The sequence below is a fragment of the Asterias amurensis genome, chromosome 5 (assembly GCF_032118995.1).
Source record: "Asterias amurensis chromosome 5, ASM3211899v1".
Lineage (NCBI taxonomy): Eukaryota > Metazoa > Echinodermata > Asteroidea > Forcipulatida > Asteriidae > Asterias > Asterias amurensis.
In genome coordinates, this window is record NC_092652.1 from 5,674,968 (window position 1) to 5,686,558 (window position 11,591).

Genomic DNA, 11,591 nt, shown 5'->3' on the forward strand with positions numbered 1-11,591 from the left:
CAGATTTATAATATAGATGTTATTATCATGAATTGAATGATTCATACTTGACAAATAAACACTATCAAGGGATAAAAACACTTCATAATATGGAATTGTATTTGAATTTTTGTAGTCAAAATCCAAAACCGTTTGTCAAAACAAAACTGCAGACGACGTTTTAATTACTGGAGTAATTTCAAAGATGGCGGCTTCCGCAAGACATGTGTCGGTGGCGTTAGAGTTCGTTGGAAACGATGAAGTTGTAAAGCACATTGTGGGCATTGAACAAGTTTCAGGTAAACTTAATTTGCAAACCGTTTTTCTGAAGTTTATTAGTAGTTGGTTTTAAAAATGAAAATCGTCTGGCAAAGTGTTGGTTTTTTTTAACAATAAAAACTGTCAGCAGCGGGAGTAAATATCTCTCGCCCCCTGCACGTTACATTTACGCACATACAAACCAAATCGCCCCATGTGGCTTCTGTTTTCAATTTTCTTGATCAATCCATCCATTCAAGATTCAGTAACTCCCACTGCTCTAGGCATAATTACTGCATTCGACAGCCACTTTGCAAATATTTTCGTATCCTGCCACCACTTTTTTACTAATTTCTACCCATTAACAAAATTAATTAGAAATAAATAACAAATATTAATTTAACTTTAAATAACACAGGAATTTACCTAGCAACTTCAACTTTACTTTCTCCATCCAGCAAAGAAACCAAGAATATCCAAAGTTCAGACACTCGCAGAAACACCCTCAGCTGAGCGGCCAGTTCGGGCATCCAGAAAGAAGGTCAATTACAGCGAAGCTCTGTTGGGTTTGACCAAGCCGGACTCGGACTCAGAAACATCGGAGGATGTCGAAAGTAGCGAAGGAGAAGAAGATGATGAAGAGGACATTTCAAATAAAACACCAGAAGGTGCATTTAGAACAATTTATAATACTGAAGTCTTATAAAGCACACGTATCTACTAGTACTACTAGCCCACCTTGTTAAGCGGAGCCATTAACAGCTCAACAAGGTGGGCTAACGTATCTACCAACAAGTTACTCAAGGTGCTTAGTATTTTTACAGAAAGTGTCTGAGATGCAATTGTGTAAGGGTTTAATTACGGCGCATTCAGAAGCCACTGCCAGGAACACTGGGGAAAACCCCTTCTCTTTTCGATAAGGGCACTGTTTTTTTTTACATGCGTTGCACAACACATGGGACCAATGGCTTTACATTCCTCACCAAAGGGTTGGGGTGTTAACAACGACCATGTTAGTATCCCCCCCTCCGCTTCGCTTCATTTTAATAAAATAAAAAATCGACCCATGACAAAAAAATTACTTTTATAACAAATTAGATTTTTATTTACTTAGCACATCACATACTGAAAAAAGGACACACACCAAAAAGCTGTCAACTACCATTTGTTCAAAACTCCCACTAATAAATTGTTGTTTGCTCAATCCCAAATCATTGTTTTTAAAGACTAGCTCTGCCAGACATGAACTTGTATTGAAAACCTTCCAATTTTTTATTGCGATACTTGCAGTACTGCTTGATGAAGAAGGCATCAAAGGGGCTGATGTGTATCAATTTAAGAAGAACAAACGAGCTGGCCAGATGGCACAGCTTGCCAGAAAGTGCGCAACACCTGTTTCCACTAAGAAACAACAGAAGGAGACAACTGCACCTACACGGAAGCAGAAAGAGCCTGTCCAGAGAGTGACTAGAAGAAGCAGTAGGAGTAAGGTCCTTTCATACTTATAAAATACTTATAAATGTATAATGAATAGGGTAGATGGCCTTAGCTTTCGATCCAAACCGGACCTTCTTCAGAGGCATAAAACAAGTACAAACAAATACATATCCATTTATAGAAAAAGAGAGGGGAAAGGGATTAAGGGAAGGATCCAGAAAGAAGTGGGAAAATAACAGCCAATCAAAGTTTCTATTTCAGAAACAATTGGTGGCTATGAACCAATAGGAGTAAAGTGGCAGGCAAAGGATGTTTAGTATGAAAGGATGGATTACTGGATCATAAAAGTGGTACATGCATTGTTCGATAACAATGCAGGGAAACATTAAAGGGTAGAATAAGAGAGCAAGTTGCATCATGATGCAACTAAATATAAATATAAACCTGTTTTTTTGTTTACCCTTGTTGTCAAAAAAACAACAATGACCCTACCTTTGAAAGAATGGTTAACAACTGTTTTAAAATGTTGATATTTTTAGGAGCTTTACCCGACTTGGTTGATGACAGTGACACCTCCGATAGTTCCAGTTCTGATGACCCAGGAGATGACGATAATAGTAGCACCCACAGTAAAGACAGCACGTCATCTACGCACAGATCCACCAGGGCCACCAGAGGGGGCGCTAGAGGGGGCAAGACACCCAGGGGTTCCACGTCAGAGAATTCTAGAAGGAAGACCAGGGGAGAAATAGATGTGGTAAGATTCAGATTAAGATTTTAAGTATCTGGGCTTAAATCACAAGGGAAACTGACAGGGTGATTTTTTAATAACTTGGGGTTGAACGAAGACAAATTTATTAGAGCAGAATTTGAACCAATGACCAATGAAATTTTCATAGGTTAGTTTTATTGTATACATACTACATTTATATAATGATTAAAACAATCGAGTGGTTCCAAAAACCAACAGTAAAATCTGCCTTTAAAGCCATTATACACTTTCGGAACAGAAAAAAAAAAAAAAATTACAAATAACTTACAGGGCTTATTATTTAGAAATATTATTCCATGAAATGCTTTACTTTTTGAGAAAACATTAAAAGCAATATCAATTCTCGATAGCGAGAATTACGGATTTATTTTAAACACGTGTCATGACACTGCGAAACGTGCAGAAACAAGAGTGAGTTTTCCCGTTATTTTCACAGGTTTGTTTAAATTTGATATATAAGTTGTGATACACGAAGACTGGGACTTAGTCAATACTGTTACCGAAAGTGTATAATGGCTTTAAGGTATGAATTTGATGCTTTCGCTAAAGTGAGCAAAGATTCTAAAATGGCTCTTTTTGAAAACCACGGCTTTGGCTTGGGCCCTGGCTTAGGCTCTGTCTGCTTGTTTTGAAAACCCAAACCAAAAGCGCATTTTAAAATAAACTGACTGAGACTGTAGTCGGAGCCCAAGCTGAAAACCTTGGTTGTGACAGGTCCTAAGACACCTCAGAAGTTGTTATTAAATTTATATATTTTTCGTTGGTATAAAATAATAGTAATTGTACCTTATATGTTTGTTGTCTATTTTACAGCCAAACTTGGCAGAGGAGTACTTCTCTGCCCATGCGGGCATGTCCCTCACCTCTGACCACACTCTGTCCAGACTGGCCGTGCCTCAGATGGACCAGCAGCAGGTCAATAAAGCGTTGAGTAGCGCCCCCAGTAGTCATCATGCGCAGATATCGGAGCTCTATACGGAGTACCAAGGCTTGTTTAACAAGTGGATGTTTCAGCTGAGGTATGCCAGGCTTTTTTTTTCAGATACTCCTTTGGATCATCCCAAAAAGTCTTTTCTGCTAAGAATGGGTCTGATCTTGTTTAACGGCAAAAAGATGACTACTATTGATGCGATTATACAGATGTGCTGGACCTACCTTGTTTGTATTTCAGAGGGAGTCTCTTGCACAGAGGCATTATGTAAACTCAAAGGACGAGCCAAGGCCCAGAATGAAAGTTGGGGGAGATAATACAATATATAATTCAATGAGTTTTTTATATAGCGCCATTTCATTTAGACCACAGCGCTTTAGAAAAACATTAGCAATGCAAATAATACAACAAATGAACCAAAAAAGCAATAAACAGAAACTAAGGAAAAAGATGTTTTTTTAAGTGCCTTCTTGAAAATAGGCAGAGGTGCGTATGGTGATGGGAAGATGGTTCCACAGTCCTGGAGCTGCTCAGGAAAATTATTTTTATGCATCGGATTGAAGAGATTTGCTGCTTGGTTGATGTGGTCAACAAGGGAGCATTAGTCAGTGCTGGGGGACTATAGCCCAGGAATGTGTGTGGTGTGCTTAGTGAGGAAAGGGATTGAAGTTTGAAATGACATAGTACATGTATATGGACCACTTGTTGAGATGTACGTATACAACTTTTGGGAGAATACTATTAGTCAGTGGAAAATCTTCCTAAAACTAGAAAATGCACACATTCTTCCATCTCACTTGTGGCAAGTAAACTGCTTTGTTCGTTTTGAATGAACTCAAAATGTTTTATGCGGTATACAATGTGTTTCAACTTGCTTTTCACCCCTTTCTTTTTCATGTGCAGCAATGGTTTCAATCTGATGTTGTATGGACTTGGTTCCAAGCGAGGCATTCTAGACAAGTTCAGGGCCGAGATGCTGAGGAAGTGCAGTCACGTGGTGATCAACGGATTCTTCCCGGGTCTAACTGTTAAAAGTGTAAGCGCATGATTTAGTTTTCGTCACGTTTTTACAAGTTGTCTTCATGCTCATGATCGTTGTAGTGAAGCTTCATTTTGAGTAGTTCGCAAGCTGTTTTTAGCCAGAGTGCTGTGTGATTAATTAAAATTGCACATCCTGAAAAGAGCAAACATTTTGAAAAATTAGTTTTCCTATGAAAATTTACGGCAACGATATTTCAAAGGATTTCAGTTACTCAAGAAGCTAAAAAAAACATTCTGACAATGGGAGGGCAGGAACTTGTTGCAGGAATCGCCCGTCCCTGCAAAATCTTGTCAGCGCTACCTTGGGCTTTTTTATTGATAAACATTTTGGTTTCTCTTTGTAGATTCTGAACAGCATCACTGATGATGTATTGGGACATCAGGCGGGATTTCGCAGCCTGGCTGAACAAACCGAGTTCATCCATGACACTCTAGAGGAGCGAGAAGGTAAGACATGGCAGGGAAGTAACGATTGCAGGCTTTTTGTTTGGCTGGTAACATGTACACGTAAGTAAAGTTTTACAGTACCGGTACCTGACGCTTTGACCCTTCATCATGCCAAAAGGTGTCATTGAAACTATCTCAACCTCTTGTCAGCCGTGACTACTACTTTTGTTTAATGGGTCGAGGGGACTTCTCATTATTAACTTCACAACCCCAGAGTGAGTTATCAATTGCTATCAATATTTCAACAAGCATGCTCTAGCCATCTTCAGATACCGAAAAACTTTGAGATGCTGGTTTTCTTTATAAAGATTCTGAGTTTGCATTGAAATCTACTATGTGGCATAAATAGCAAGGCAAGTACTCGCAACAAATCTACACAGCAAAGTAGGTATATGAATGCACATGGTGTTTTTTTGTTTTGTTTTTTGTTTTGCAAATCATCAGACACACAAGGCCTGAAGGCCACTTCAAGGTTTTGGCTACAATAAAGCCTGGTTCATACTTCCTGTGAATGCGAATGCGAAGCGAATGTTGACGTCACAAATTCGCAATGAAAAGTTCGCAGCAGTTGATCTCTGCTTTACTCACTTGCGAATATTGTTGCGAAAGGAAGGTCGTGAGATCAAATTCACGTCAAATTCGCTTTGAATTCGCATTTGCAGGAAATGTGAACCGGGCTTAAAACTGAAAACTTAATTTACATTGATGCCTCACCTCACCATGCAATGCCTTGCAACATTCCTCCAAGACAGTTTTCTAACTATTATTTCTTCTTTCTTCAGAGCCACTATTCTTGATTATCCACAACATAGATGGTATGATGCTGAGAGGGTTCAAGTCCCAGACTACCCTTGCATCATTATCTCAGTTGTCGTCGGTGCACATTATTGGGACCATAGATCATATTAATGCACCACTCAGTAAGTGCTATTTAAGGAACACGTTGCCTGGGATTTGACGAGTTGGTCTATAAAAAGCGTTTGGAACCGTTTTTTATTTAAATGCATATGGCTGGAAAGATGTCTTAAAAGTAGAATACAGTGAGACACACAAATTTGCTCAAAATTGCTTGGTTTACTTTTACTGTGCGAACTAACACGGTCAGCCATTTATGAGAGTCAAAAATTTGACTCCCATAAACGGCCGACCGTGTGTGTCGACAAGGTAAAAGGAAAACCGTACAATTTAAAGGCATGTTTGTGTGGATCTTTGTACTCACTTTTACAACATCTTTCTACCCATACGGTCAAAGACCAACTCGACCGATTCAAGGCAATGTGTTCCTTTAAATAATTGTTCTTTGTGTAGCAATGTTGTGTAATATTGTGCCACAGCACCTTGTAAACATTACGTGATGCTACACGTATGTAGAGGAGTTGGTCTCATACAATACCTCACAGGAAAACACTGAATGTTGAAGCACCTTCAGCATCACTGAGTGACAGATATGAGCACTATATAAGAAAGCATTGCGCCAGTGCACTCCGCATGAACATCTGGGTGTGTTCTCCTGTGTGTGTTTACATCATGGCTTTAAAAGCGAGATACAACAATTTGACAGTTTTGAAACTTTTCTTCTTCAGGGAATTCTGTTGATATACATATCACTATCAGTCACTAAAAATGGAACTTCTTCATAATACCTCCACAGTTTGGGATCAGTCAAAATCCAGCAGTTTCTACTGGGTGTGGTACGAGGTCACGACCTTTGAACCCTACACAGAAGAGACGTCTTATGAGAACTCTCTGTTGGTCCAGCAGTCTGGTGTCCTTGCCCTTAGTTCACTGACTCATGTACTGAGAAGTCTGACACCAAACGCAAGGTGAGTTTACATTACTACTCTGTCTTTGGGTTAAGGGTAGGGTCATAGATTGTTTTTTGTCAATGTATGTACATGTAATGCTGATTTAGAAATTTGAGCAATGATTTGTTGTAATGTTTAAAGGAACACGTTGCCTTGGATCGGTCGAGTTGGTCTTTGAAAAGCGTTTGTAACCGTTTGTTATAAAATGCATATGGTTAGAAAGATGTTTTAAAAGTAGAATACAATGATGCACACAAACATGCCTCGAAATTGCGTGGTTTTCCTTTTACCTCGTCGACTAACACGTCGGCCATTTATGGGGGTCAAAATTTTGACTCCCATAAATGGCCGACCATGTTAGTTCGCACAGTAGAAGGAAAACCACGCAATTTCGAGGCAAACTTGTGTGGATCATTGTATTCTACTTTTAAAACATCTTTCCAACCATATGCATTTTATAAAAAACGGTTACAAACGCTTTTGTTTTGACCAACTCGTCCGATCCAAGGCAACGTGTTCCTTTAAATGTTTTGTGTGACCAATTATCCAAGCCATATAACAACAACGGGAATAATTCTCAACAATAGTTTATGCTGTCATCCACTGCAGTGTTTCTAATTGAATAAGTTTGTTTGTTTGTTTGTTTGTTTGTTTGTTTGTTTGTTTGTTTGTTTGTTTGTTTGTTTGTTTGTTTGTTTGTTTGTTTGTTTGTTTGTTTGTTTGTTTGTTTGTTTGTTTGTTTGTTTGTTTGTTTGTTTGTTTGTTTGTTTGAATGATCTTCCCATCAGGGGAACTTTGCAAACTCCCACAAGCTGGCAACAGCCAATTTCTCTCTGTACAAACATTGGTTTAACGTTATGAGTTGCACAAATGAAGAAATTGTGATTCAGTAACTAGACGACAATCTTTATTCTAACCTTTTGTATGGGTACTTGTCTGTTTTGGTTCAGTCAGTTTCTTTCAATGTTCTTTATCCCCGATGCAAATTTAACATATATTATATCGTTGCGGTACCCGCTGCCAAAACATAGATTCTTTATCCCCGATGCAAATTTAACATATATTATTTCTTTCAATGTCTTACACCTTTTTATTTGTACAGAGGTATCTTCAATCTCTTAGTGGTGTATCAACTAGCTCACCAAGATGATTCCACATACCAAGGTAAGTCTCTTATTGTCAGTGCAGTTGGACAAACACATGTAGCTTATACAATAAACACATGCACCGCTATTTCTATCAATATTACATTTGTGTGAATGGTAGGAATGATTGGGCTGTATAAGTTATATTCGGATGTCATGTAGTGATACACAAGGCAAGTCTGCTTGGGTTTATTAACTATAACAAAAACTACCACTCACAAGTTGATATATTTGTTTTACCCGTATACACTGATGTGAATTAAGCAGTGTATACCATACTCAGCACTTTCCCAAGCTCTGTGAAAAATATTACCTGAAAAACCCTGACCTTTGCATAGCTACATAGAGAGTACATGTAGATATTTTAAAGGCAGTGGACACTATTGGTAACTACTCAAAATAATTATTAGCATAAAACCTTTCTTGGTGACGAGTAATGGGGAGAGGGTGATGGTATAAAACATTGTGAGAAACGGCTCCCTCTGAAGTGCCATAGTTTTCGAGAAAGAAGTAATTTTCCCCGAATTTGATTTTGAGACCTCAGATTTAGAACTTGAGGTCTCAAAATCAAGCATGTGAAAGCACAATTACCAATAGTGTCCACTGCCTTTAACGATTGACCACTAAGCTAGCCAAATGGGCTAGAGGCAGTTCAAATCCAGTAAGTTAGCCACGGGTTGCGCAATGATTTATTACATGAAGATGCTAGTTTTTCATCAGGGATATACATGTATAATATAATTTGTTTTTACCCTTGCACTGATGTATACAATGTAAAGCACTTACTACTCATAAATTTCCTAAATTTTGTAAAAAAGTTATATATTATTCCTTATCTTAGGACTCTCCTTTCAAGATTTGTATCAGAAGTGTCGAGAGGCATTTCTTGTCAACAGTGAGCTGACTCTACGAGCTCAATTGACAGAATTCAGAGATCATAAACTGATAAGATCCAAAAAGGTGAGCACTGAAAAATCAAAGACTCCTTTGTAACTGGATCGGCCTGCCAATTAGTTTTTTTTCTTGGGTACTGGAAAGATTGACTGATGTCTTGCCCTATCCATGCTGTCTGTATACTATCAAAACATTTGCTGCTTATGTGCCACCCACTCTATTACTGACAGTATGCAACCCTGTTTCAATTCCCGGCTAAGACCATGTGTGTTGGTTCTCTGTTACGTAACGGAGGGTTTTTCTCTTTGCCCTCCAGCTTTCCTCCCTCTGGAACAGCACTTTTGATCTCTGGCTATGCTCTGTGGTCATGTATGGGTCGATTTTGCTGGCTAACAATGGTGCCCTCCCCAGCTACGAGTAAGAATGATTGGCTTCCCAAATTATTATCAACTACTATTATTATTTCATCTCCTAGGGGTTGGATGGTGTGGAATTTCTGCTAATTGCTGTGGATAGCTCAACATTGGTGGAGTTTCAACAACAAGAAGAGGTGTGAGGAATCGCTCTCGGGGAGGATCCTTGGAGTGTTTAGCTGGCAGGCTGGGAAGGTTCCACAGAGACAACAGGTGGGACTTGTACTGATTCATGAAATATCACAGGACTTTATGAGATACATGTAAGGCTGAATGCGTTGCATGGTTGAAAAATACAGAGTAAGGTTTAGCGGTGTCACCATGTAAAATCTCTTTTGTGAGTGGTGGGGCTCTCTGATGAGAAGAGCTGGTTTCTGCTTGATGTTTAGACTGTTTTCTGCTTGATGTTCAGACTGTTTGCTGGACTTCATAACTTAACATCTCAGGCAGATTTCAACCAAAATATTGAATTTGTTTCATTGGACTCTGAGGGAAAACTACATGTACTAATGTATAGGTAAAACACAAGTAATATGTTGTTGCTCTGTTGATTTTGAGCAGCTTCGGTATGCTCTATAACTACAGCAGGAGTTTCTGAAATAATTATCTGTGCCTTAAAGACAGTGGACCCTTTCGGTTCAGAAAAAAACCAAAAAAAGTTCACAGATTTACAAATAATTCACAGGGTTTACAGAAGATAATGGTGAAAGACTTCTCTTAAAATATTAGTCCATGATATGCTTTACTTTTTGAGAAAACAGTAAAACAATATCAATTCTCGATATCGAGAATTACAGATTTATTTTAAACACATGTCATGACATGGCGAAACGCGCGGATACAAGGGTGGGTTTTCTTGTTATTTTCTCCTGACTCCGATGATCGATTGAGCCTAAATTTTCACAGGTTTGTTATTATAAATATAGGTTGTGATACACGGAGTGTGAGCCTTGAACAATACTGTTTACCGAAAGGGTCCAATGGCTTTAATAGTGTTAGCCAGAGGGTTGTCTGTTTTCATTTTGGACAACCTGATTTATCTGGATTTATGTTACACACAGTACTTTTTATAACTTTATCGTCACAGTCAGATCTATGGGAGACAATCAGGGGGAAAATATCTTTAAAATTGGTGCAGTCACAATGTTTTTTGGATCATGACTTATATCTTGTCCGACGTGCCATGACAAATTTTGTCAACTTGTTCGTGTTTTTCGGGGGCTCTTTTAATCAAGAAAACTCATCATTGAATGAGAAGACCGAGGACTATTTTTGTTCTTTGCACATTTTTCTCTCACAATTTGGGTAAAAATAACAAAAACATAGTTTATTTTTGTAGTTAAACCTGTTTAATGTTGAATGTGTTTTTGTATGTTTGATACAACTTTTTATTAAGAAGTTAACATTGACAGCTTTTGTCACTACGCCCCAACTGTCACAAATCCTCTGAAAACATAGTCAGGATGTACCACAAGCCCAAAGAGCAGCCCAATGAGCAACTGTTGGGCAAGATTTGAAAATCCTGGTGACTTTGTGCCCTGAAGTGGATGCTTGCCAGCTCTCTTGTAAATTAAGTTTTAGTTATCTGTTCATGTTTGTTGTGTTGTCATTTAGCCTTCAAGAAAGACTCTGCTAGGGTCGAAACGTCAGGCCATTAACTATTTTTGGCATTTATACTATCGATCCATTTGGTTGGTAAGTTGTTTGCAACAGCTAATTTTGTTTTCTCAGTTACAAAAGTTAATACAATCATTAGAAAGGAATTTCCCCTTTATAAATCGTTAAAAAGTTTGCTTTCATAAGCTATCATATCATCAAGTATAAACAAATTCAATGGACATACCTAGTTTTTGGAAGAGTAAAAACATAATTCTAGTCCCCTAGTTCCCAATTCATGTACATGTAAATCATAAAATCAGTCTGTGAAACTTCATGAAATGAGGTGATCACTGATCACAATAAAAAAAAATCATATTTTTTTTTCGGCTGGAGGATATTGTATTGTTTTAGAACTGGCAAGGAACCAAGTTCTGCAAACCCACTTTCTTGTGTATATTTTTTCAGGACAGTTTGTACTGTTATAAACTTTACAAAAAAAAGTTATTTTTTCTTATATTCTTCATTTATCAGATTATATTTTGTATTGAGTGCCTTGTGATACAACAAAAAACAACTTGACTTCATTGGAAATAAAATCATGAGTTTTTCGAGAACGGAATATAGTTTTTTTTATTTTTACCGATTTTTGTTTAGTGTTTGGTTGTAACTGTGATTTAATGTGGAAAATGGGTGCAATGCACATGTTATGCGCCCCCGCCCGCTTCCTTTTTATGAGGTCGCCTCCTTTACAAATAATTATAAATTTTAAAGATCTCTAAAAAAAATGGGTGGCAATTTAAAAAAGAAAAGAAAGAAGGAGCCTGATAACAATTATCTGATGATGCATCAGCACAGATGTGGGACGTTTTA

General features: G+C 38.0%; 1 protein-coding gene across 1 annotated transcript; it reads left to right on the plus strand.

Moving 5' to 3' along the window:
• The first annotated feature begins 184 nt into the window (after positions 1-184).
• LOC139937584 (origin recognition complex subunit 2-like) lies at positions 185-11,301 on the plus strand. Its single transcript, XM_071932793.1, has 12 exons — positions 185-278; positions 696-905; positions 1,528-1,722; positions 2,214-2,431; positions 3,260-3,465; positions 4,281-4,413; positions 4,763-4,865; positions 5,648-5,785; positions 6,517-6,688; positions 7,773-7,834; positions 8,657-8,775; positions 9,185-11,301. The coding sequence occupies exons 1-12, from the start codon at positions 185-187 to the stop codon at positions 9,263-9,265; spliced, it is 1,731 nt and encodes a 576-aa protein (XP_071788894.1). The 3' UTR covers positions 9,266-11,301.
• The last annotated feature ends 290 nt before the right edge of the window (positions 11,302-11,591 follow it).

Excerpts from the sequence above, each read along its gene's own strand:
- LOC139937584 (XM_071932793.1), top strand. The coding sequence starts at position 185 with ATGGCGGCTTCCGCAAGACATGTGTCGGTGGCGTTAGAGTTCGTTGGA. Across the intron at positions 906-1,527 it reads TTCAAATAAAACACCAGAAG|TACTGCTTGATGAAGAAGGC; the intron begins GTGCATTTAGAA and ends CGATACTTGCAG. Across the intron at positions 8,776-9,184 it reads AACTGATAAGATCCAAAAAG|GGGTTGGATGGTGTGGAATT; the intron begins GTGAGCACTGAA and ends TTCATCTCCTAG.